The 24,861-nt window shown below is 56.7% G+C and overlaps 2 protein-coding genes and 1 long non-coding RNA gene across 9 annotated transcripts; 2 read left to right on the plus strand and 1 right to left on the minus strand.

Annotated features, from left to right (window-relative positions):
- The first annotated feature begins 329 nt into the window (after positions 1 to 329).
- RASL10B (RAS like family 10 member B) lies at positions 330 to 11,474 on the plus strand. Of its 3 annotated transcripts, none has more exons than XM_077852239.1 (5): positions 330 to 2,377; positions 2,938 to 3,300; positions 6,967 to 7,093; positions 8,052 to 8,176; positions 9,042 to 9,055. In XM_077852239.1, exons 1-4 carry the CDS (start codon positions 2,351 to 2,353, stop codon positions 8,126 to 8,128), a joined length of 594 nt encoding a protein of 197 aa, XP_077708365.1. In that variant the 5' UTR covers positions 330 to 2,350; the 3' UTR covers positions 8,129 to 8,176; positions 9,042 to 9,055. The 3 variants fall into 3 exon arrangements, with proteins under 3 accessions (XP_077708365.1, XP_077708364.1, XP_077708363.1); XM_077852238.1 differs by lacking the exon at positions 9,042 to 9,055 and adding an exon at positions 8,532 to 9,032; XM_077852237.1 differs by lacking the exons at positions 330 to 2,377; positions 6,967 to 7,093 and having other exon boundaries at positions 9,042 to 11,474.
- A 1,219-nt stretch (positions 11,475 to 12,693) lies between these two features.
- On the minus strand, positions 12,694 to 20,891 carry GAS2L2 (growth arrest specific 2 like 2). Its single transcript, XM_077852225.1, is given in 7 exon segments — positions 12,694 to 12,894; positions 12,897 to 14,380; positions 14,906 to 15,158; positions 15,824 to 15,920; positions 17,150 to 17,257; positions 18,298 to 18,539; positions 20,097 to 20,891. Coding segments are annotated over 7 exon segments (2,682 nt in total). The 5' UTR covers positions 20,536 to 20,891; the 3' UTR covers positions 12,694 to 12,835.
- LOC144286153 (uncharacterized) lies at positions 18,299 to 23,600 on the plus strand. Of its 5 annotated transcripts, none has more exons than XR_013354232.1 (6): positions 18,299 to 18,653; positions 18,882 to 19,138; positions 19,932 to 20,057; positions 20,232 to 20,391; positions 21,032 to 21,161; positions 21,930 to 23,600. It is a non-coding gene; the product is annotated as an uncharacterized LOC144286153 (long non-coding RNA). The 5 variants fall into 5 exon arrangements; XR_013354235.1 differs by having other exon boundaries at positions 18,299 to 18,513; XR_013354231.1 differs by lacking the exon at positions 18,299 to 18,653 and having other exon boundaries at positions 18,688 to 19,138.
- The last annotated feature ends 1,261 nt before the right edge of the window (positions 23,601 to 24,861 follow it).

Here is a 24,861-nt window from a genome sequence, read left to right on the forward strand (position 1 = left end):
CCGGGCGGCCGGGGGCGCCCCCACCCCCCTCCCCCCGGGCCGGGGAGCCGGGGGGCAGCGCCGGAGCCCGGGGGGAGCGCGGCCCCGCAGGCCGGCCGGCCCGGGCCGGGGGCAGCTAGGACGGCCCCGGGTAAGCGGCGGGAGGAGGGGCGGCGGGCGGGGCCGGGCGGGGGCGCGGGGCGCGGGGCGCGGGGCGGGGGCGCGGGGCGCGGAGGGGCCCGCGGGCCGGCGGGGAGGCGGCGCGGGGCGGCCACGTGAGGGCGGGAGCTGGGGGGGGGCCTGCAAGGTGCTGGAGGCGGAGAGCGGCGGGGCTCGGGCATCCCCCAGACTCCCACCAATCAGGTCGTGGGGAGCCCAGCGTCCTCCGACGCCCCCGCCCGCCCACTCCCACACGGACGTGCGGGGACAGACAGCGGGCAGACGTGTGACTCGGCCCGTGGGACCGCAGAGCCGGGGCCGCCAGTCTGGGGCAGGACTCAGCGTGTCCAGGCCGGAGGGAGGGGACGAGGAGGAGGCTTGGGCCCCAGTGTGCCCCGGTCTGTGGCCGGGCGCTGTCTGCAGACTCACTGCGGAGCGCAGGCCTCCGGGAGGGAGCCAGGGGGCTGGGCCCCGATTCTCCATTCTTGGGACAGCCCCCTTCAGTCCACACCCAGCTCGGGACGCCGGGGTAATAGGCGCTTAGACCCGGGATCTCTGCCTGAGAAGAGGCAGGGGGCAGGATCACCTCCGAGTCAGGCTCAGGGCCACGCTCGGGCCTGGTGAGTTCCAGGCGGCTGGCCCCAGCTCCGTGGCCTCCCTTGCATCTCCTCCCTGGCTCTAAGGGCTATGCCCCGTTTATTTCCCACCTATTCTCAGAAAGGGTTGATTTCTGCACAGGGAGTGTGGCGTCCAGGAGAATCTGCAGGTAGGACAGACACATCCTAGATACCTCTAAGCTGACACACCCAGAGAGACGTGGGGGGCTCTTCTTGCATTCCTTGCCCTCTCTTCCTCTCCATCTGCTTGTGCTGGTTATGTAATTAACCCAGCTGAGGCTCCCCGCCAAGCTGCCAGTGTCCAGGGATGCCCGAGGGGGCTGGGGCCTGCAGGAATTTATGGGGAGGAGGGAACAGTCTTTACCCCAGTGGGAAGCCCATAGAAGTGGATAAACACCTGTTGGGGAAAGGACACCACGTGGGCAGAAAGGAAACCAGGGTCCTAGTCTTAGTTGATAGCTCAGCTGGCTCTGTGGTCTCCACTTCCCTCAGTCTCTGATTTTGGGTTTCGGTTTTACCTTCAATAAAACAGGGAGAAGAGTCTCTCTCTCTCTCTCTCTCTTTCTCTGTCTCATATACACACGCATACATACCACACTACATGTACGTGAGCAACAGTGGATAAGACCCATCCTGGGATTGCTAGGAGTCCCATTGAAATTTTACAAGACCTTGGATAGACAAAGGACCCCTGTACCTAACAGTGGCCACTGTTAATTGAACACCTACTGTTGTGGGCACTGGGCTATACTCTCATGACATCTCTTTGATGGCGTTACAACACCCTATAAAATGTCTTGCCTAAGGCCACACTTTAGGTGGCAGAGCTGGGAATCCGACCTTGGTGGGTCTCATCTCAGACCCTGCCCTGGGTTTTACTGTGCTGTATGTACACCTACCCCATGGATTGGATTTTCTGAGCCAGGCCAGACTGAAGGCCATTCAGCTGTGAACTGTGCACATATGGAAAGAACATGCATCCAAAGAGAAGACACACACAAAAGCGTGGCCCTGTCTGAATCCAGCAAACCCATCTGCCCTGGGCCCATGTAGTAGGCACTGTTGTCACCCTCCTGCGAACAGTCCTTGGACAGGAAGTCTCAGGCATGTACTAGCCTCCCTGGTCACCATCCCCAACAAAAGGAGAAGGCAGTGGTCAGGAGGTTTTCTTGGATTATCTCAGAAATAGGGGTTAATTACCCACCTTATATATGCAGAGCATAGCTCAGATTGGGCAGGTGGTGGGCCCACTGACCACAGCTAGGAATCATCATAGCTGGGGCTTATACCTAAACTCTAGAGTCACTCAAACTGAGCGAGCAAGGAGGTGATGGACCCGCAGCAAAGTCCAGCCCTGTGGCAGCCCTTTCCTGGGCACCTGCTGTGTGCCAGGCCCTCTGAGGTCAGGCGATGAGACACAGCCCTTGGCCTGGAGGCAGTCACCAGCTCGAATCACTACACTTGGGGGTCAGAGGTACTGCAATGTTGTGGGAGTCGCTGCTCTTGCCAGCCGTGTCCCTCCCGAGTCTTCTCTCGAGTGGAAATACCTACTATCCTTGAGGGATACTGTATTGACTGTGGATAACCACGTGGGAATGCTAACATTGGGTGCTGAACAAATGGTATGCTTCAGAGCCAAAGTGGTCATCTGGTCCAGGGTTCTCAACCCGGGGGGGAGGGGGGTATTTGGAAACGAGGTGTTTTTGGTCATCGTAGTAGTGACCAGACTCTGCTGCTGGCAGGTACCTCCTGGCAGCAGGGATGTAAAATATCCTGCCAGATAAAGAACTCTCTCCTCAAAATGCTGGGAGTGCCTCCTTTGAGACACACTGGACTTGGCTCCTCCGCCCCCGCCTAGGGCTCTGTGTGAAAGCTTGGGTTGGAACAAATCTAGTGTGCTTCCCACTCTGCAGCCTGCCTTGGCTGGGGGGTGGAGGTCAGACCTGACCAAAAGTCAGGCCATAATACAAGAAAGAGCGATTCCCACTTTGCGGGGGCGAAGGGGGAGAGGGGAAGGAAAGGAGAAGGGAGGATGGAGGGACTCTGGACAGCTGGAGCTGGGTGTCCTGGGAAAGCAAGACATGCCAAGGGGGTAGTGACAGCTTCACCCAAGTCCCCAAGGTGGGTATAGGACAGATCCAGAGAAAAGCAGGCCCACCAAGCCCACCTCTTGTCTCCACAGTCCAGGTGGAGGCCGCAGAGGGCCCAGGGCAAGCAGGGGCAGCAATGGTGGGTCCTGACGGTGGCTGAGCCCCCAGCCCCTGGAATATGCAGCCCAGGGGAGCCCCAGGCAGCGGCGAGGACGCGGTGGCGGAGCGGGGCGGGAGGCATGGTCTCCACCTACCGGGTGGCCGTGCTGGGGGCTCGAGGCGTGGGCAAAAGTGCCATCGTGCGCCAGTTCCTGTACAACGAGTTCAGCGAGGCCTGCGTGCCCACCACCGCCCGACGCCTCTACCTGCCTGCTGTCGTCATGAACGGCCACGTGCACGACCTCCAGATCCTCGACTTCCCGCCCATCAGCACCTTCCCTGTCAACACGCTGCAGGTAGGAGGGCCCACTGGAGGGCCGGCCGGGGAGGGGAGCGGAGGCGTGGGGGAGAAGCTGGACTCCCACCCTTTCTGGGCTCCGGCGCTGTCCCCATCCCAGGGCTCCAAGGGCTCCGTGCCACACCATGGGCCACTCTGCTCAGAGCCATTGTTTGTGTGCTGCTTTATTCAACACATATTTAATGAGCATTCAATGTGTGGTGGGTGGGACCAGGATGGAATCGCGCGCAAAACAGATGTGCAGGTGGCTCTCAAGGAGCTAACTCACGGTCACACCCATGGCGTCTGTAGAAGGGACAGCAGAAGAAAAAGCCAGGGCCGGAGAAAGGTGTGTTCTCAGAGACTGGAGGCCCCAATCAGTCTTTTGTCCAAAGGCCTTTCTTTAAGTGATGCTCTGCCCCTTGACCTCAGGACTAGCCCACTGGGCACCCTTCCTGCAGGGATTGGATTCGGATGACCCCAGTGCCATGGCTTGTGGTGCTCCTTCCCCCAGCCTATAGGGACCAGCTCCTCCTCCCCTCTACCTCTGGCCTGGCAGGGGATGGGGTGCCAGCAGAGGCTCGACTCTAAGACACAGTTGCTCACCTAAGGAAGCCCCTAACCAGGTGTTCAGAGGTTTCTCTGGAAGGACAGATGGGGACCATAGCGTGGCCAGTTGTGACCACAGATCCATCAGTGTCTGGTGCAGGGGCTCAGGCTCAGCACTGTCTTAGAAACTCTAGGCAGGATGACCGTGGCCCAAGTCTTGGGATACTTGTCTGTCCCATCCCAGGTATGGGAGATCAACACCAAAGACAAAAGCCTGATCCACACATCTGCCCCTTGGCAACAGCGAGGTCAGAGGGCAGTGTGTCCAGAGCCAGGCCTGTGGTTCTCCTCCACAGGAGACTTGAACAGCAGCCCAAATGGATATGCACATCTCATCCTAGTCTTGCACATTGATCTTTGCTTATTTTTTCACATTTTGTTGTAGATTTAATTTTATTATTTTATTTTTTTTAAGATTTTATTTATTCATGAGAGACATGAAAGAGAGAAGCAGAGACACAGGCAGAGGGAGAGGCAGGCTCCATGCAGGGAGCCCGACTTGGGACTCCATCCCGGGCCTCCAGGATCACGCCCTGGGCTGAAGGCGGCGCTAAACCGCTGAGCCACCCGGGCTGCCCCAATTTTAATTTAATTTTAATTTTAGAATAGGTAAGACACAGTTTAAAGATCCAAAACCTTTGTTTAAAAAAAAAAAAAGATCCAAACTGTAAAAGGTTACCCAGAAAAATCCCAGTCCTGCCCCTGCCCTCTTCACCCTGATTCTTGCCCCACACTCTATGGCCATCCTCATGGTTTTTTATTCACACTTCCAATTTATTTGTCTTTCTTTCTTTTCTTTTCTTCCTTCCTTTCTCTCTCTCTCTTTCTTTTCTTTCTTTCTTTTTTTTTTTAAGATTTTATTTATTTATTCATAGAGATGCAGAGAGAGAGAGAGGCAGAGACACAGGCAGAGGGAGAAGCAGGCTCCACGCAGAGAGCCAGACGTGGGACTCGACCCAGGGTCTCCAGGATCACGCCCTTGGCTGCAGGCGGCGCTAAACCGCTGTGCCACCAGGGCTGCCCTCTTTTCTTTTTTTTTCTTTTCTTTTCTTTCTTTTCTTTTCTTTTTTCTTTTCTTTTCTTTTTTCTTTTCTTTTCTTTTCTTCTCTTCTCTTCTCTTTCTTTTTTCTTTCTTTCTTTCCTTTCTTTCTTTTCTTTTCTTTCCTTTCTTTCCTTTCTTTCTTTCTTTTTCTTCATGAGAGACACAGAGAGAGAGGCATAGGCAGAGGGAGAAGCAGGCTCCCTACAGGGAGCCCAATAAGGAACTTGATCCCAGGACCCCGGGATCATGACCTGAGCTGAAGGCTCAACCACTGAGCCACCCAGGTGCTCCCACACTTCCAGTTTCTTTAGACAAATAAGAAAATGTGTTCTTATTCCACTCCCTTTCTTACAGAAGAAAAATAATTGTTCTACACCTGGTCTTTTTGCTTTAGATTATGACCTGGAGACCTTCCCTGAGGGTTAGTATTTGATTGTCAGTAGCATGGCTATGCTGTACCCACTGGAGAGATGTTCCATGGAGTCCCCTCTTGTTGAACAAGTGGATTGTTTCCAGACTTTTGCTGTCTTGAGCCATGGCACACCGATAGCCTTGTCCATAGTCTCTCTGCACACAGGGAGGCGTATCTGTAAAATCTAGCCCCAGAAATGGCATTGCTAGGTCAAAGGATGAATGCGGCTGGATTTGGAAGGGGAGATTTCCCTCCCTTTCTAGGAAGTTGCATGTTTTGTGTTGTCTCAAGGACCAGACGTGAGTTCTTATTTCCCTAAAGCCTTTCCATCAGAGAGTATTGTCCAACTTTTGGAGTTTTGACAATCTGATAGATAAGAGATGGTATCCTCAGTGTAGTTTTGGTTCGCCTCTCTGATTATGACTGCAGCTGAGCATCTTTTCATAGGTTTAAGGGCTTACGCATTTCTTTTTCTCACAACTATTAATGCCTTTGTCCATCTTTCTGTTGGGTTGTTGCCCTTTTACTTCCTGATTGATCCTGAGTGTTAGACTCTCCTGGACGTCCAGGACTTCACTCCTGGACTTTGAGCAGAGACATATTGAGACAGGACCCTGCATCCCCAAAGATCAAATATAAAAGCTAAGAATCTCAGTGGCCACTGTCTGAAAAGAGAAAAACACTCCTCCCAATGCCAGCTGAGATGCAGCCTGGGAGGGTGGTCTGAGCCTCTGCTGCTCCCTCTACAGCTCATCTCCTGTCAGAGGAAGCTGGGCTTAGAGAAACAAGCAACAAATGCAGGGTTGGCCCCCAGGTTGCTGAGCCTCCCTCCACTCCCCCATGTCCTCAGAACTGGACTCAGTTTCCACGGCTCCTTCTCTGTCTTGACACAGCCCCAAGGTGGTTTCTTGCAGTCTGGAACTCTGCACGGAGCTAGCTAGAAGGCAAGCTGAGCTTTCTTGCTCCCTCCCTTCAATCAGGGGTGAAGGCACAATCCCAACAATCAGGAACCTTTCTCCTCTCCCTCTTAGGAGCCTCCAGAGAGCAGTGGGAGGGAAGGCAGCCTGGAGGTCCCCTGGAGGAGGCAGCATGTTGGGGGGAAGGTGGGGCTGTCGCCCTCAAGGGCTGGCAGCTGTCCCCTCTCCCCAGCAGAGAGCTGGAAGACTTGGGGAGCCTCTGTGCCTCTCTCCCCATCCCTCCCACTCCCTGCTGATCTCTGCTCCTTGTGTGGGTGGGGGGAGGAGCTCTGTGCACAAAGGGGTCCCAGGCTCCCAGAGGGCACCGCATCTGGTGGAGTGTAGTCCTCCCTGGGCTGAGAAGCCAGCCCCTGGTTCCCGACAATTTTAAATTTGCCCCCAGCATCTTTCCCCTGCACCAAAGTTAAAACTCAGCACGAAGAAAAGATGCCACATCATCTCCCCGGGGAAATCCACTGCGGTAGCTTCTAAGTCTTTCAGTTGGGAAGTGCTTTTCTGGAGCCAGCCTGACCACCGCTGCCACTGGAGTCTTTCCTCCTTTATTCCTGCACTGAGGTGGAGAAGCAGCTGTGGTCCTCCAAGCCTGGCCCCTGCCCCAGTGCAGCTCGTAAGCTGGCAGCAGCTCCTCCGTGTTTTTTGCCTCAGGTCCTCAGGGGAGAAGACCCTGGTTCCCTCTGTCCTTGGAAACTTCCACCATCCCCAACTTCAGAGACCCCTTCTTTCAACACACCAGCTGCCTTCAACTGCTCTTGCGTTTGCCAGCTGCTGGAAGGTTAATCAGCTAATTAATCTCTTAAGAAACCTTCTCTTTAGTACACTCAGCCTTTCCCTGAGAATTTGCCATAAGCATTCAGGAAGCCCTTTCTCCCTGGAGCTGCCCTTGAGCCCTGTTCCACACCGGCCCCCACTATGCATCCAGTTGCAATCTTTTTCTCTGGCCTTCTCCTTCTCAACCCTGAGGGCAGTGTGGAAAAAACAGAAGGGGCAATTTGGGTGGCAATTTAAGGGCAGTGTCACAGGCAGATGTTGCAATGATCCCGCACGGAACAAGTGAGGTTCAAGACTAGCCTGGGTAGCGCAGTTAAAGAGCCTGCTAAAGGCCAACACAGTAGGGAGGCACTGAGTGGGGAGAAGGAGGTATGTAAACATGAGGAAGGCCTGGCTCTGACCCTCCCAGGAGCTCACAACAGAACCAGGGACCTGGGGATGAAAACAACTCTAACCAAGGTATAGCCCAAGGGCTCTTAGAACACAGGAGAGGAAAGGAGTTGTCCCCTGCTTGCAGGAAGGCTTCTTGGAGGAGGAGGAAGCATTTAAACTTGAAGACAGAGGATGTCAGCAGATTCAACAACTAGGTCAGAGGGCTTTGGCTCTTAGAGGCAGGCATTTATAACTGCATTTGAACAAAGGTCCCAGTGGTCAGATGAATGAATAAATGGTTTGGGTAATAAAATGGGACAAGGCAGATCTCTGCTCCAGAGGTGCACAGGACAGTGAGTGCATTGGCTCTGAAGGTCAGGCAGCGTGATCCGCCCTAGCCTGGCTGGGAGGTGCAGGAGCGGCAGCACTGAGCTCCTCCTTTCAGCTCTGGGCCAGGCTTCCTGGGGAGGGGGGTGGGTGTAGGAGGCTTGGGGTGCGGGGGCAGGTGTCAGTCTCCCGCTGGAGGTGGCTGGGGGCAAGGGGAGCCCTCAGGATGGCTCTGACCTTGGCACTGGCTGGGGGTATTGCAGGAGTGGGCAGACGCCTGTTGCAGGGGACTCCGGAGCGTCCACGCCTATATCCTGGTCTACGACATCTGCTGCTTTGACAGCTTTGAGTACGTCAAGACCATCCGCCAACAGATCCTAGAGACGAGGTGAGGAGCCAGGATATGGCCCGTTATCCACCTCAGTGGGTGCCCCAGGGCTAACCACTTCCCACGGAAAGTATACCAGATTGGGGAGGGGGGCATTGGTGAGGTACCCTCTGGTTCCTGCACATATATTCAAACATGCACACCATGTTACTCTCCCCATTTCTAATAACCTACTTTGGGATCCTTACCATGGGGTGGCTAGTCTAGTGCAGTGGTTAGGAGCACAGGCTCAGGGCCACTCATCCACATCACTTTCAGCCAGTTAACAGGCAAGCCTCAGTGTCCTCCTCTGTAAAATGGGGATAATAATAGTACCACATTTTATTTTTTTAAGATTTTATTTATTTATTCATAGAGACACAGAGAGAGAGGCAGAGACACAGGCAGAGGGAGAAGCAGGCTCCATGCAGGGAGCCCGACGTGGGACTCATCCAGGGTCTCCAGGATCATGCCCTGGGCTGCAGGCGGCGCTAAACCACTCACTGCGCCACCGGGGCTGTCCAGTACCACATTTTAGACCAGTGTTGTTGTTGTTGTTTTTAAGGTTTTGTTTGTTTACTCATGAGAGAGAGAGAGAGAGGCAGAGACACAGGCAGAGGGAGAAGCGGGCTCCCTGCAGGGACCCTGATGTGGGACTCGATCCCAGGACCCCAGCATCATGCCCAGAGCTGAAGGCAGACGCTCAACCACTGGGCCACCCAGGGGTCCCACAGACCAGTTGTTCTGATCGGAGACCATCAGGTGCCGCGAGGGCTGAGCACTTGCCCCGGAGCAGCACCGGCCAGGCACAGCCTGCCCTTCTTGAAGTGAGGGCTGGTGAGACCCGCCTGCGGAGTTCTGAGATTCCCCCCACCCCGGCCCGCAGGGTGATCGGCACCTCGGAGACGCCCATCATCATCGTGGGCAACAAGCGGGACCTGCAGCGCGGCCGCGTGATCCCGCGCTGGAACGTGTCGCACCTGGTGCGCAAGACCTGGAAGTGCGGCTACGTGGAGTGCTCGGCCAAGTACAACTGGCACATCCTGCTGCTCTTCAGCGAGCTGCTCAAGAGCGTCGGCTGCGCCCGCTGCAAGCACGTGCACGCCGCCCTGCGCTTCCAGGGCGCGCTGCGCCGCAACCGCTGCGCCATCATGTGACGGCCGGGCAGGGGGGCTCCCCGGGACCGCGGGCTGGCGCGGCGCGGCGGGGCGGGGCGGGGCGGGAGGATGCGCCTGGACGGGGAGGGGCGGAGGAGCGGGAGCCTCGGACCACCCCACCCCTCCCCGCGGGGTCTTCCCGGCCGCCCTTCCCTTGGGCTGCAGCTAGCGCAGGGCCCCGAAGGGCGAAGGGCGCCGCGGCCTATAGGGACGGTGGGGGGAGGGGGGAGCGCGGGGCGGGGAGGTGCTGCCTTGGTCGCGCCACCCCCCCCGCCCGTCTTCTCCAGAGAGTGTGTCTGTCGTTGCCCTGCGTCTGTCCCCGTGTCTGTCTGCCCGAGCGTCTGTTGGTCCTCAGCTGTCGGTCTCCTCCGCCCCCCGCCCCCAGCTCCGTCCACAGGGCTCTCATTTCGTTCATCCCCTCATCGCAGATCCTGGCAGCTTCTCTGTGAGGCCAGCCTTTGGACCGTCAACACCACCGGCACAGGGCAGAGAGATGTGGGTGGCCCCAGGACCATCATCAGGGTCCTAGGGTTGAGGTCCCAGGTCAGTCAGGAGAAGGCTGAGCTCTCGCCCTTCCAGGGAGATCTCCCCGCCCAGCAGCCCCCAGAGACACAACAACCTACCTTCCAGCCTTAACTCGATGGTCCGTCCCTGCCGGGTGCCCCTCATCCCCTTCCTCACCCCACAGCCAGATCACCCCTGGGTTAAAACTTTTTTTTTCTTCTTGACACAATGTGGAGAGGGAATCCCCCAAAGGATGAATTTATTTCCACGATGTCAGGTTCCAGCCCTCTATCCCCTCCTGCGTTGGGTGGTCTGCAAGATTAGGGGATGTTGGGTTTGGGGGGCTGGTGGTGGGCAAGATGGTGCCCTGGGGTGGGGGGTGGTTAGGTTGTGCTACCGAACGCTCTTATCTCCCCATCCCACTCCAATCTGACTTCCCCAGACCCTGCCTGCCTTGAATCTCAGATTTCTCTGATAAATCTGAGGAGGAACAGAGCCAGGTAAAGAATTATGGGGACCTTTGTGCTTGGGGGAGATATGCCCACATCCCCACCCCTAGATAGAGGCCCTCAGGATCTGATGCCCTCTTGTCCCAACACCAGTTGGCCCTATCCCTGACTCACTCCACCCCATTTTCTCTGGCTGTCTGGCCGGTTTCTACCTCTCGTCACCGGAGCTGATCACTGTCAGTTTTGTACAGATTTAGAAATAACAAAATCCATGAAGATACTAGGAGTGGCCTGAGGGATTACTGGGGTACTTGGAGGGTGTGAGCAATGGTGCGGTCCCGTGCCCCCACCCCCCACCCGGGCTGAGTTCTCCTTGAGGCTGAGTCCTGAGCCCTGGTGTGGTGGGAGGATAGGAAGGTCCCTTGTTAGAAGAGGGGCAGACAAACAACCAACCCAGCCTTGATGTAGCCAAGCTGCAGTGTGTAGACCAGAAAATCAGGTAGCCCAGAGTGGTGATGGAGCAGAGTCTGGGGAAGGGGGCCATCGGTAGGGAATTTATCCAGATCCAGTGTGAGAGGGAATCTGATTCTCCCTTCCACTTCCCCACCTGATTCTCCCTCCACCCGTGGGGTGTAGCGCAGCCTTGCAGTGACTGCCCTGAGCTTGGGCAGTCCAGTATTCCTGGGTTCTAGTCCCTGCTGTGCTGCATGACTTTGGGCAAGTGACTCGCCCTCTCTGAGTCTCCCTCTGAAACAGAGGAGGTGGCTCCCCTTCCCCACACCTTGGAGTGGGTGGGAGGGTAAGGAAGAGGGCCTGCCTCCTTTTATCCCCTGCATCCCAGCCCCCCTGGTTCACCAGGGGGATGGATGGGGTGAGGGATGGCAGCATCTCACCTGCCCCCATCACTGTCACCCCCAGCTGAGGCACCTGAGGTGGGCATGGGGGACCCAGGCCTCCGGCTGCCCCTTGTGGGAGCCATTGGAATGTATCGCCTGGCCGGCCCCCCTCGCCCCCTGCACTGCACTCCCAAGTATTTGAGTTTGATTCCTTCCACACCCATTCTGAGTCTCTGTCCTCCCCACCGCCCCCACCCCCCACCCCACCCAGGGTTTCCCACCACAGGGGTCTGGAAGTGTGTATGATGCCCATTGCGCTGTGATCGGAAGTCAGATTAAAAATCAGGGAGTGTTTTCCCTTGTTTCTGTACAAGGCATTGGTTGGCTCCTTTCCTGCCCGGGAAGGGAAAGGGCTCCCTACAGGGCCCGCCGGCCTGCTGAGCTCTGCTGCCGATGGACCGGAGGACCGGCAGGGTGATGAGGTTGCTCTGAGTCCCAGAGCCTGGGGCAGCCAGGAGGCTAAGAGGAGTTTGGGACTCACCTCTCCACCTGGCCCCTCCCCCTCCAGCCCTCCCACACTGATCAAAACCATCCTGAGGGGAAGTGAAAGGCCTCCCCTGCCACTCTGGGGAAAAACTTACGTAACTGGTCTCAAACCCCCCTCCCCCCGCTGCTGCGGATGTGTCTTTGTTCCCACTTGTGGCTGAGCCTCTGCGGGCCCCTTCGTGGCTGTAGATGTGATAAGAACACTCTCCGCCATCCTTCCTGACTCCGAGTGATCTCAGTTCCCAAAACCCAGAGCAAAAGCTTTGAAGTCCCGAAGGCCTGTGTGTCCCTGTCCTTGGTGCTGACGCAGCAGCAGCTTCCTGGAGAGAGCGGCTTTCTTGGCAAAGTTGGCTGAGCCTCCAGAGAGGAAACCTCTTCACCCCCAGCTCCCTGGCCCTTATCCTCTTCCACTCCAGCAGGTAACGCTTGAAGCTGTATCTTCCTGCACCACTAAAATCCTAGAGTGAGGGACTCAAGAAGCTTGGGGCTCAGGGACAGACCCACAAATATATATATATTTTTTTTTTAAGATTTTATTTATTCATGAGACACACACACAGAGGCAGAGGGCGAAGCAGGCTCCATGCAGGGAACCTGATGTGAGACTCCGTCCCGGGACTGCAGGAGTCAAAGGCAGGCGCTTAACCGCTGAGCCACCCAGGCGTCCCAGGCAGTGGTTTTCAATTATTGTGTTGTGTGGCAACATCGAGGGACAGTTTTCCAAAACGTAGATATTCATGAGAGACACAGGCAGAGGGAGAAGCAGGCTCCATGCAGGGAGCCTGACGTGGGACTCGATCCGAGGTCTCCAGGATCAGGCCCTGGGCTGAAGGCGGCGCTAAACCGCTGAGCCACCCGGGCTGCCCGACAAATATTTAATAAGAAGAGTTGTGGAAATGGTGGCCATGGCCAGAGGCCAGGAATTTGAGGAGCTGCTCTGGGGGAAGGCAAGAAGACCCCTAAGGTGGCCCGGGTGGCCCTAGAGTTGGAGTGGGAGTGAAGGGTTGCCCCTTTGCCTGAGAAGCAGACTGAACCTGTATTTGTCTTCTGCCCCCACCCACACCCTCACCCCCACCATGGCCCTGGAGAGAGCTCTTCCTGTAGCTGGGAGTCCAGTAGACACATGGCATCCTTTTCACTTCCCCTTCTCCCCCAGACTCACAGGCTTGGGGCTGAGAAGCCTCCTCCTCAGACCCAGGACTCCTCCTCTGGTGGGAGTTGAGCTTGATCCCACTGCTGGAGACCAAAGGCTGGGGACTGCTCTTCAGTGGGGCAGCCGGTTCTTTCCTCTTCTTTCCTTCCTCCTCTTCCCCTGCTGAGGTTCCAGCCACCGGGGCTGCCTTGCCCAATGCTGCTCTCACCAGCCTGCCGCTGGGGGGTGCCCTGGCACCCAGGGGGAAGTAGGCCAGTGGCTTGGGGATGCGTGAAGGCTGTTTCCCAGGCCTGTGGTCTCTCCGGGGCCGGATTCTGGGCCTCAGCTTCAGCTTGTAGATGGATGGAACTCTCTGGGGCTTCCGGAGTGTTCTCTTGCCCTTGCCTGGACATGCCTGGGTTTTGTCAGAATTGGGGTCTGAGGGTGAAGGTGTGGGGGCTTCCAGGCTAGCAGACACAGTAGGGGCTAAGCAGTCCTGTCTTCCTTGACCTGGTACCTTCTTCATCCTGGTCTCCTTGGCACTCAGGTTCACCTTTACCTTTGCCCCACTGAGCTCTCTGGCTCCCACTTTCCCTTTTGGGCTTCCTGAGTCTGTTGTGGCAGCTAGTTTAGGGGAACCCGTAGAGGCTAACTTCCAGGCTCCCACGTCCACTTTAAGGAGGGGCGGGGGTCCCTGAGCCAGTTCTTGGATGACTTTGTCATAAGGACCCCCAGGCTCAGGCCACCGCCCACCTAGGCTGGGGACATAGACTCCACTTCGAGGGATGACTTCTGGAGACTCCACTCCAGACCCTGTGCCCTGGGGGCAGGCACCCGCCACCTCTAGCAGCTTCATGTTGGTCAAAAGCTCCTCCTCGGGACTATGGTAGATAGCTTGATCCTTGGTTCCACCCAGGGGAAGGGGAGGATATCGCCTCTCCCACTCCTGTGGGCCCAGGCCCCCGGGCTCCCCAGCTTTTGCTGTTACCTGGGTGTCCAGCTTCTGGTCCCCTTGTCTTGCATCCACAGAGAAGTCCCCTTGTCTACACCCAGCCAGGTCCCCAGTGACAGCCCTTGGAATGGGGCCACTCCCCAATTCTGTCATAGGACCTCCACTTGCAATACCTGGAAAGCTGCTTCCTGGAGTGGGGGGGCGGGCAGGGGGAGGCCTGACAGGGATCTTGGTGGGCCCTTTAACAGGGGACAGAGATCGGACAGCTGCTGGCTTCCTGGGCTGGAAAGAAGCACCCTCGGCCTCACCCCTGGTTGGTGGCCTGAGGCTCATGGGCCTAGCTGGGCTGGAGGAACGAGGCAGTGGAGATAGTCCTCTTGCTGGTGTCCTTTTGGCAGTGGCTTTGGGGGCTTGGAATCTCTGGGGGGTGGGGGCCCTGGTGTAACTTCCCTGGCTGTCTGTCTCCTCGTGAATCCAAGATGTGGGAGTCCTTCCTCTAGGATGTTCAGACGAGTATCTCTCCTCCCTCTTCCCTGAGGAGGTGCACTGTGGGTCTCGGCCCCCACTGGGGGGTAAAGATTGGGGGCTGGGTGGGCTGTCCCCAGCTGGCAGCTGCCTCCAAGATGGGGTGGGTGGCTTCTCCTGGCACCTAAAAGAGAGAATCACAAGGCTGGAAGGATCATCTAGTGCAGTCTCCTGGCTCTGGGAAGGGATGACCTCTCCCCAGCCACACCAAGAGGGCCAGGCTTCGTGCTGAATGTAATAGATGCTCCCTTGTCCCTCTGTGCCTGCCCGAGTCCTCCTTATGACAGATGCTGTTTATGTTTACTCTGTCTCATTCCCTGTGTAGCAGATAGAAGCCTGGTTTGGACGCTGGGTTACTTCAGGTCCCAGAGCTACGGGTCACCCGTCTGTTTTACTGTGAAATGGCAGAAAGTCCTTGGGAAATCATTATGGGCCTTTATGGGCCTCAGCTTCTTCAGCTGTGAAATGGGAAGGCATATGAAAAAGCTGGATGATCCCCATGCACCTCCCATGCATGTGTGTCGTTTTGGTTCTGAACACCTGGGGCAGGAGCACTGCCAGGACACCTGCTTCTCTTAGGGTGGGGCGGCCTCTGAGAAGGTGGATTCCAAAGAAGAAAGAGACCCTGCTCTGCCCCTCCCCCTTGTACCTCAGGAATGGTGCTGTGTGTCTGGGGACTCCTGCATCTGCTCCCCGTTCACTGTGTGCTCTAGGGGAGGAGGAGGTGGGGGGCCTCAGCTTCCGGCCTGAAGAGGTGTATGTCTTCCAGTCCACAGGGGGCAGCGGGCTCTGGGAACGGCTGATAGTCATCCAAGGTTGGGGCTGCGAGGGCCCATCCTGCACCCTCACTTCGTGCTGCACCAGTGTGGCAGGAGGCTTCTGGAAACTACCCGTCTTGTGTGCTACCAACATAGCCCCCCCAGAGAGAGGCGAGAGGAAAGGGTTAAATTCCTGCCGATGGGGCCCAGTGTTGTCCTCCCCTAGCTGTCTCATGCCCCAAACCCTCATTAGAGATGGTAGGACCTACAGTGGCAGTACCAGAACTTCCTCATAGTGGCTCAGGGGATGAAATCTGATCAGAGGGCCCCGCGTGGAGACTCATTTAAGGCTGCACTTCACTTGCATTGCAAGTTCACATCTTCTACTTAGATTGCATGCTTATTTGGGGTAGCTTGAGATGCTAACAGAGATTATGAGAGGACTAAAGACCCCTCCAAGTCATACTTGGTGGCACTACTATGGACATTAGAGCCAGAACGAAGACCCTGCCCAGAGGCACCCTGACCAATGCTGATTCTGTGTGTTTGGCGTAATCTTGTGGCTGTAATTGGTATTGCACAATGGCTACATGGCTTCCTTCAGGCTTCTGAGGGCATCATGCCGGTACCTTCTTCTTCGTTTTTTTTTTTTTTTTTTTTTTTTTCTTCTTTTTTGCACCAGTACCTTCTATAGTATCTTTCTTCCTCCATCCCCACATACTTCTTGCCCCTGGAGATCAGACCTGCCTCCTACCTCTGCTTCTGGCCTCCTGACCCAGAGCCATGGGGAAGGGACTCTCAGGACTCACAGAGGGACGTGCACCGGCAGGGGTCATGTTTGTCCAGATAATGGCTGAGAGTGTCCCAGCCTCCTCCCACACGCACCATCACGTGGGTCCTGAGGATCTGTAGGGGGCAAGGATGAGGTTGAGGGTGGGATGGAGAGTGTCCCTTCTTCCTGGAGCAGCCTGCAGTTTTCCACGGCGCTCCCATCCATGCACACGTGAGCACATAGGTAGGTACTCCTTGCACGGGTGTATTGTTGGGGGAGGGGTGTATTTTGCAGCCTGCCTCTCCTCCACAACTAGCATCGGATAGCACATGTTGTCGAAGGTGGCGGCCAGGCTGACAAACAGAGTTGCCTCACAACTAGACAAGGGATCACACAAGCACTGTGCAGCCTGATGCCAGAGCACTCTCTTCTCTCCCTTCACTGTAAAGGGATTTTCACCTGCACATGCAGTATCAGAAACGTGGCCCAGGGGCGCCTGGGTGGCTCAGTCGATTGAGCATCTGACTCTTGGTTTTGGCTCAAGTCACGATCTCAGGGTTGTAAGACTGAACCTGTGTTGACTTCGGAGTCGGCTTGGGATTCTCCTCCTGTGCACACTGCCCCCTCCCACTCCCCCACTCCCTGTTCTCTCTCAAAAAAAAAAAAAAAAAGTGGCCCTGGCTTTGCAGGAATCCTAGGAGTGCTGTCACCTCCACTCTGGGATTCCGGAGGCAGGTCACAGTCTCTCCAGGCTTCCATTTCCTCAGTTGAAATTCCTTGTCCCTCCCTACTTCACAGAGCTGTTGGCTCAGGGTTTGGGTGAGGACCCAGGGAGCTCCGCCCCCAGGTATGGCCTGTGATCAAGGAGAGGGCTTGGCCATGCCCATGAGCTGCTGGCTAAGCCTCTGGGTACAATCTGGGCCAAGTACGAGGGGGCAGGTAGTGAGAGGCACATCTTAGACCTATAGTGCTGCTCACTACCAAGCCAGGCATGTGGAAGGTGGACTATGCGCCCATGTGGCCAGGGCTGAGCACTGAACACAAACTTGGGGTCTCAAGCATGTGGGTGGAGTGGAGGCAAAGGAAATTCAGGAGTAGCCTTCACACTCTATTTCTGCCTGGACACCCCTCTGCGCTAGGCTAAGGTGGAGTAGATGGGGGCAGTGTTCTGGCTGCCCTAATGGGAGGAGGGGATGGGACTGCCAACTTTGCCAACGATCTTCTGGGAATTCCTCACGGGAGAGCTAGAAAGCCCCAAGGCCCGATAAGTTGGGGTGAATGGTGACACCTGGGCAAGGTCCCATAAAAGGCAACCCTATTCTGCTGATCCTGGGGACGCCCCTACTCCCCACCGCAGACTTACCCGGATGAAGATGAGGGTGTTGGAGTCCCCCACACGGTACTTCCCCTCAGACACTTTGATCATGGAGAACTGAACTGGGCACGTGCAGTGACTCACGAGGCTCTGAACCTGTGGGCAGTGACAAGGGGCTCAGCCCTCTCTCTGTGCAGGTGCCCAAGCTCCGTACCCCCCACCCTGGGTCAAACCCAATGAGGGGGAGCCTGCCTGTCCCTAGAGCCAGCCTCCAGCCTTCTGCTGAGGTCCCGGTGGAGGCTGAGAAGCAAGTGCCGAAGACTCTTAATGACCCAGTGAGAACAAGACCTTGGGTGGTCCCCTAGAGTCCAGGGCCCTTGTTGGGGGGTGAGCTGACGGAGGCAGTGGGGTGTACTGATGAAGAAGGTGGGCCTTGGACTCTGACAGGCTTCGGCTGGAGTCCTGCCTCCGCGGCACCATAGGCCTTGGGCAAGTTACGAAACCTCCCTGAGCTCGACTCCCGGGGAGTAGAAACGAGTTCATCCCAGTGCGAGCGCCGCCTCCGTGCCAGGCCTGCTCGAGCACCTCCCAGGCGCTGGCCGGGTTAATACTCGGCAGCCACAGAACGTAGGGGCTGCCGCACCTCCACGCTACGGATACGGGAACTGAGGCCAGAGAGGTTCGGTAATGTGCCCCAAGTCACAGAGCGGCGGCGCAGTGGAACTAGGATTGACCTGAGGTGTCAGGGAGGGTGCCAGGGGCTGTGGGCCCAAAAGCCCTCCCGCGGGGCCCCCACGAGACAGGTCTAGGGCGTGGGGTTGTAATAGAAACGTGGTGAGCAGCTCCGCTGGGACGGCCTGTGAGGAGGATTGAGCCTCGCCCTGGAACACGGCTCAATCCAAGCCCAAGCCGCACCGAGAAGTCGGGCAGGGTGGGGGCGGGGCTGCAGAAGGGGGTGGCTCCGATCGGCGCGGGGGCTGGAGGGGCGGGGCCGGGGCTGGAGGGGGCGGGGCCGGGGCTGGAGGGGCGGGGCCGGGGCTGGAGGGGCGGGGCCGGGGCTGGAGGGGCGGGGCCGGGGCTGGAGGGGGCGGGGCCGGGGCTGGAGGGGCGGGGCCGGGGCTGGAGGGGCGGGGCCGGGGCTTGGGGCGGGGCCGGGGCTTGGGGCGGTGCTGGGGGGCGCGTCCGGAGCCCCTCACCAGCTGGTCCAGGTGGCGGAAGTGACAGGGCCGCCGCGCTGGGGGCTCGGGCGGCGGGGGGTCCGGCGGGGGCAGGGCCAGCTCCTGCCGCAGCTCCTCGTCGATCTCCTCCTCCAGCCGCACCAGGGTGGGCGCCGCCACGCCGAAGCGCCAGGCTCGGCGGCCCAGCTCCAGCAAGCACAGCACCACGTTCTTCACGTTCTTGCGTCGCACCAGGTCCTCGGTCTCGAACATCACCACCTCTGGCAAGCGGAGGCGGGGAAGGGGGGCAGGCATCCTGAGCCCCCTGCTGACCTGCGCCCAACCGAGCAGCTGGGAGAGCCCTGGGGTCATCCCTGGCCCCGGGTGGAGCACTGGTGCGGGGGGTGGGGGGTGGGGTGGGGAGGTGGCTGGGATCGCCGGATCTGGGAGTCAGGCCAGCCCCTAGGAGGGGCCTGAACAGACTCGCGCAGACAGGGTGCAGACTAGGTGGCCCGTCTAACAAGACAGGGTGGAGTGGGAAGAGGTGACACAGCCAAGCAGAGGAGCCCGACAATACGGGTCTAGCAGTAAGAAGCAGTTTGTTCTGCTTCCCACCTACACAGCTCACCTCCAGTATCCAGCGGACTTCTGGAACTCCACCCTCAGCCCACAGATACCCAGGCAAGGTTGAGTACAGGCTCTGGAGACTGACTGCCTGATTTAGGGTCCCGATGCTCCCACCCAGCAGCTGTGTGTCCTTGGACTACTCCCTGAGCCTCAGTCTCCTACTCCGTAAAGTGGGGTGTAGACTATTTCATCTGGTTGCTGTGAAGACAGTTAAGTGTCTGCAGACAAGATCTGGCTACAAGGGGAGTGCTGGGTAAGATGCTAGCTTTTCTCCACCTTCCAAGCCTGCTCTGCACTGCCTTGCCACCAGCCAGCAGCCGGGCCTGACTCTTGCCTCTGCTACACCCCACACACCCTTTGATCTGGAGGATGGCACAACACCCAGCTTCATCACATTAAGCCTCAGAGATGAGGGACCTTGGGGGCGGGGCAGGGCCAGCTCCTGCCACAGCTCCTCCTCAGGTCGGTCTCCTCCTCAGTCTCCTCCTCCAGCTGCACCAGGGTGGGAGCCAGGCTCAGTGGCCCAGGAGATGAGGGGCCCTGGCCTGCACTCCCCTGTGCCTCACAAGCCTCAGCACAGCTGGCTCCTCCCTAATGTCCACTTGCCTGCCTCCCCATCCTCGCTCCACACCCTGTAGCCCTGTGTCTTCACCCACTCTGGCTTCTCCTAGTTGTCCAAACACAGTATCTTCTCTGTGCCTTCGCCCCTGCTGTGCCCTGCCTAGAATCCCCTTTCCCCAAATGTCTATTTGTTCCCCAGGACTCAGTTCAAATCTCCCTCCTCTGAGTGGCCTTTCTTCGCCTCCACTTTCCACCTGTTTCCTCCCCTGGCTCCTCAACACATACACTTCTTTTGGGAGGTTTTGAGTACTTTGGGCTGTAATTTGTGTCTCTATTCATCTGTTTCTCTTCCTAGACCATGGACTTTTTGGGCACTGGGTCTCAGTCCTCTGGGTCCTTTGTGCTGGGCTAGGGATAGAGACAGAGACTAAATGTATGTTTGTTGAATGAATGACTTATTCAATTAACACATGTATTTATTGAAGATCTACTGTGTGATGGGGAAACTGAGGCACGAAAAGAGGGGAGCTGGCCAAAAGCCAAAGAGGAAAGAGGATCCTGGCTCCTGACTTCCAATGCAGCCTGAGCCTCAGAGAGGAAGTGGATGTCTGGTAAGATAAGGGCCTGGGGAGGGGGTGCAGGGTGGTTACCTTGGATGCCCATCTCCTTTCGACACCACTGGATGAAGTTGGAGACGTTGTCCCGGGCCTGGAAGGTGCCCGGCTGGGCGGCCCCATTGCAGGAAACCCCAGCCCGAGGCAGGGGAATCCTCTGGGCTCGAGCAGGTGCCTCAGTCAGGAAGGCCAGGGCAGCCTCAGTGATGGCATTGGCGTGCCGGCACAGCACCAGGCCTGTCTCCAGGACCTGCAGGAAGTTGGCCGCGTCGATGTCCAGCCCGTAGAGATCCCGAAGCCACTCGGCCAGGTCCTCCTTCATGGCTTCCAGGTACTGCTCGCTGGACTTAAAGGGCCGGATGCTGCGCACCGGTGGCCCCAGGGTCCCAGGCCTCCTCCTACATCCCCCAGGCTGGGGCATGGTCGGACCCTCAGCAGGGAGGGGGTGGGTGCCCCCCGTCTCCCGGTGCTGCATCTTCACTCCGGCTACCTGCTGGGCCTCGGCTGGTTCTCCCTGACTCAGAGGTTCCCCTTCCCCTCTCCCAGCACCCAGGACTTCCGGCTCTGCTACTTGCAGCTGGCTTCAGCCTGGCCCCGCCACCCCCACATTCCTCAGTGCCTGCCAGAACTTTCCCTACTTGGTGGCCCTGCAGTGACCTCACTCTTGGGCTGCCCAGTTTGCCCAGAGTTCTCTACCTCCCAGGACAGATGGACAGTGAGGACAGTGCTCTCTCTCCCCTAGTTCTAGACCGGTCCAGCTGGCTGCCCCCCACCCCCCAGTGGCCAGCAGTTAGCCCTGCTGTCAGCCTCTCCACTCTGCTTTCCCCTCCTCTCCTAGGAGACGGGGCTGCTACAAACACTCCCCGTTAGCCCTTGGAGGCAGCCAGCCAAGGACTGCCCCGCAGAGCCCGCCCTGGGACCTCATGGAGCCGGAGGACAGACCCGGGCTGGCTTCTCTCCCCTGCTTGTAGGGCGCAGCTTCCAGGGAGAAAAGCAGGGCCAAAGGTTGCTGAGCCCCTCGGTATTTAGTGAGCACTGTAAGGGGATGAAAGAGACACAGCGGTAGAGCTGAACACCTGACTTCAGCCTGGACCCTTCTCTGTATCCTTCTGTTACTTGCATATGCTACCTCGCCTCTCTGTGCCTTATTTTCCTCAACTGTAAAATGGGAATGATGTCTACCTATGGGGTGCTGTGGAGAGTAAAGGAATGATGTAGGTGGAAAGTCCTGGGCACACTCACACTCGGGACTGGGTGGGTCCCAGCTCTCGCTGATTCTCCCACAGCCCTGTTTAGGCCCCATAATCCTCATGTCCTGTGAGAAGCTGCTCCGTCCCCCACTCGAACCACGAACCACAGGATTCCTCTAGAGTGGGCTGTCAACTGCAGTACCTCACCCTGGCCGCCACAATGCATTCCTTTATTAAATATCTGTAAGGATCTCCTATGTGCCAGGCACTGTTATAGGCCCAAAGATCAGAGATCGAGCAATAGGTGAGGCGCCTGACCTCATGGAGGCTGCACACATGTTAGTGGGGATTGGGTGACGGGTGACAACACATACATCTCCAGTAAGTCAGATGGTGATAGCACTAAGGGAGATGGGACAGTGTGTGGAATTTTATGTGAGGTGGTCAAGGGAAGGCCTCACTGATGTGGTGATATTTGAACGGAGGCCTGAGAGAAATGCGGAAGCAAGCCAAGCAGGTATCCGGGGGAAGGTACTCGGGTAGAGGGAGCAGTCAGTGCCAAACCTCCAAGCAGGGACGTGCTTGGCATCATCCAGGGAATGGCAGGAAGAGCTAGGGTATGAGGCAGAGAGGAAATGGACACCCAGATCATGCTGTACTTTTCTTTACCTTTGAGAAGGTGATTTTCTTTCAATTATTTTTGAAAGGCATCAAGACCTTGATTCTTATGTCCATTTCATGGATGAGGGAACAAGAAAATTGAAGAGGGCAGAAGGCCTTGCTTCCTTCCGATGCAGACCTCTCCATAGGGTTCTTGGGTGTCCTGGCCAAGTGGCATCCAGTCTTCCCCAGGGTGAGAGAGCAAGACAGAAGCCACGCTGTCGTCATTACCCAGCCTGGAAAGTCACACTGTCATATCCACAATATCCTATTGTCACCCGGGTCGGCCTCACTTCACGAGGGAGGGCAGTACGAACACGAATACTGGGAGCCAGGGATCACTGGGAGCTTTCCTATCCCAGTACAGAAGAGCTAGTTCTTTTTTCTTGCAAGCTAATAAAATCCTATTATGTTCAGGTAGTAGGGTGAGCTTCCCTGAAACTGGGGAAGATGGGCCCAGCCCCAGAAGAGGAACTGCAATAGGTTCACGTCAATCACAGCAGAGCTAAGGTTGAGGTTTCTGTTGAGCCTCCAAGATGCTGTGGAAGCAGCAAACCAAAAAAGGAACAAGACTCTATGCAGACTTATGGAAGCAGTATCCAAAAGCTGTCACTTGACTCTCAGGTCTCTCTCTCACTAGAGTACGTCAAGAGTTAGGTTGTTGCAGGGCAGGAGAGGACTTAGAATTGTAGCTGTGCTGTGCCTCTCATGACAGGCCAAATGATGGCCCCAGAGACAGCTGCGTCCTAATGCCCAGAACCCATAAATGGCACCTTATGTGGCAAAAGGGACTTTGCAGATGTGGTTAAGGATCTCGAGATGGGGAGATACTCCAGATTGTCCAGGTGGACCTTAAATGTAATCACAGGTGTGGGGCAGAGGGTGGTCTGAGCACAGATTAGGAGATGTGACAGCTGAAGCAGACTGAGTGCGCCACGAGCCAGGCACCCTGCAGCCTCTAGAAGTTGGAAGAAACAAGGAGCAGATTCTCCCGTGGAGTCTCCAGAAAGAGCCAGCCCTGCCAATACCTCGATTTTATTCCTGTGAAGTTCATTTCAGACTTCTGACCTTTAGAACTGCAAAAGAATAACTGTTGTTTTAAGCCACTGCATTTGGTGGTACTTTGTTACAGCAGCAATAGGAAACTAATTAATGCCTGTCACCATCTCTCTCCTCTCCCACCAAACAAGGGGAAAAGCGGAGAGAGGCACAGGACCTATCATAGAACTAGACGTTTATCCCCAATCACTAGGGAGACTCAGTGACCTGAAGTCTGACTCCGGAGTGGGACATCGAAAATGCAAACTGTAGGCTGGCTAGCTGCTCCATAGTGGGGACTAAAGAGAGGGCTGCACTGGAATCAGGAAGCAGTCTTCTCATAGGTGGAACAGAGGATGGGTGAGTGCTCCTGTGTGCCACTCGGCCAGGGACAGGGTCAGTAGAGGGGAAGACCTCAGTAGAGGGGGAGCTGGCAGTGGACCAGTGGATTCCTAGGTGTGCAGGGCGGGGGGATGAGTGACCCCCAGAATCCAGTTTATCCTCCTAGATCCAAGGGACTGCCTGGATTGGGGCAGGAAAGGCAAACACCAGTGGTTGGTCAGTGGAGAAGGAAGGAGAGGCAGAGCAAGAGGGAGGAAGGACCCGACCGTGTCTTCCACCTGTCACCCCATCACATTGTTGCTACCAGTCATGGTAGTGAAAGGGGCATTCACAGGCCCCTCTCCCATCCTGATGGCAGCCAGGGGCCAATGGGCAGGCGGTGCTGATGTGGATTTGCTGCTGCTGCTGCTGCTGCTGTGCCATGAAGAATCAAGTCCTTTGTTTCTGATCCAGGAGTCTCCTGTTCTTTGGCACACCCATGACACCCCGGCAAGCTAATAAGCTAGCACGCAAGAAGAGTAAAATTTCGGACATGTTACAGTTCTTGACAGGGTGGCTCCCATGTGACCTGGAGATTCCCTGAGAGCTGTTCTGTGCTCCTTGTTCTACACGCACCACCACCCCGGCCTCCACCAACTAGGGGACACCTAATTTTTTTTTTTTTAATTTTTATTTATTTGTGATAGTCACAGAGAGAGAGAGAGAGAGGCAGAGACACAGGCAGAGGGAGAAGCAGTCTCCATGCACCGGGAGCCCAACATGGGATTTGATCCCGGGTCTCCAGGATCGCGCCCTGGGCCAAAGGCAGGCACCAAACCGCTGCGCCACCCAGGGATTTTTTTTAAATTTTTATTTATTTATAATAGTCACAGAGAGAGAGAGAGAGAGAGGCAGAGACACAGGCAGAGGGAGATAGGGGACACCTAAGGAAGAGACCCCACTTCCCTCTACCCTCAGACTTGGATGGCAACTGAGTCATTTTTCCCCATGAGATGGAGGCTGTGCGGAGCTGGCTTTGCATCTTCAGAGCCCTGTCTCTGCCAACACATGCCACTGTTAAAGCTGGGGAAATAAGGGATTTTGCTGGGGCTCCATGATTTTATCCTTTCCCCCAGCCCCAGTTCTCTCACACACATCCATGACTTCTGGGAGCGACACCGGCTCTTGCCTGGGCCCTGCTTCCTACTGGACTTAGAGGCATTTCCTTGGTGTCTTGGAGCTAAGGCAGTGAGCTGGAAGAGGAATGGGGAGCCCGGGTGAGGAAGGATTGAGAGAAGACAGAAAGGAGGGGGAACATAATGATGCAAGTAAACATGCTGGGAAAGCTTTCTGTAGGCCAGATGAAGTCTCAGACTGTGTGACTAGCTCCACTTTACAGATGAAGAGCAAGGTCAACACAGCTTGCCGAAGGTCTCATAGCTCTTACATTTCTGCGGTAAAGCTGAGAATTGAACCCAGTCTACTGGCAACCAAAGCCACCCCCTCTCTCCCCTTTAATGCCTAGCCAAGAGGAAAGGTAGGGAGACGGTCTTGGTGGCTCTAGAAAAGGCAGCTATTCCTGGGTGGAGCCC

Source organism: Canis aureus, chromosome 16 (genome assembly GCF_053574225.1).
Source record: "Canis aureus isolate CA01 chromosome 16, VMU_Caureus_v.1.0, whole genome shotgun sequence".
Classification (NCBI taxonomy): Eukaryota; Metazoa; Chordata; class Mammalia; order Carnivora; family Canidae; genus Canis; species Canis aureus.

Coding starts and splice junctions, on each gene's coding strand:
- RASL10B (XM_077852237.1), top strand. CDS start 3,085: ATGGTCTCCACCTACCGGGTGGCCGTGCTGGGGGCTCGAGGCGTGGGC. Junction 3,301..8,051: donor TCCCTGTCAACACGCTGCAG/GTAGGAGGGCCC, acceptor GGGGTATTGCAG/GAGTGGGCAGACGCCTGTTG. Junction 8,177..9,041: donor CAACAGATCCTAGAGACGAG/GTGAGGAGCCAG, acceptor CCCGGCCCGCAG/GGTGATCGGCACCTCGGAGA.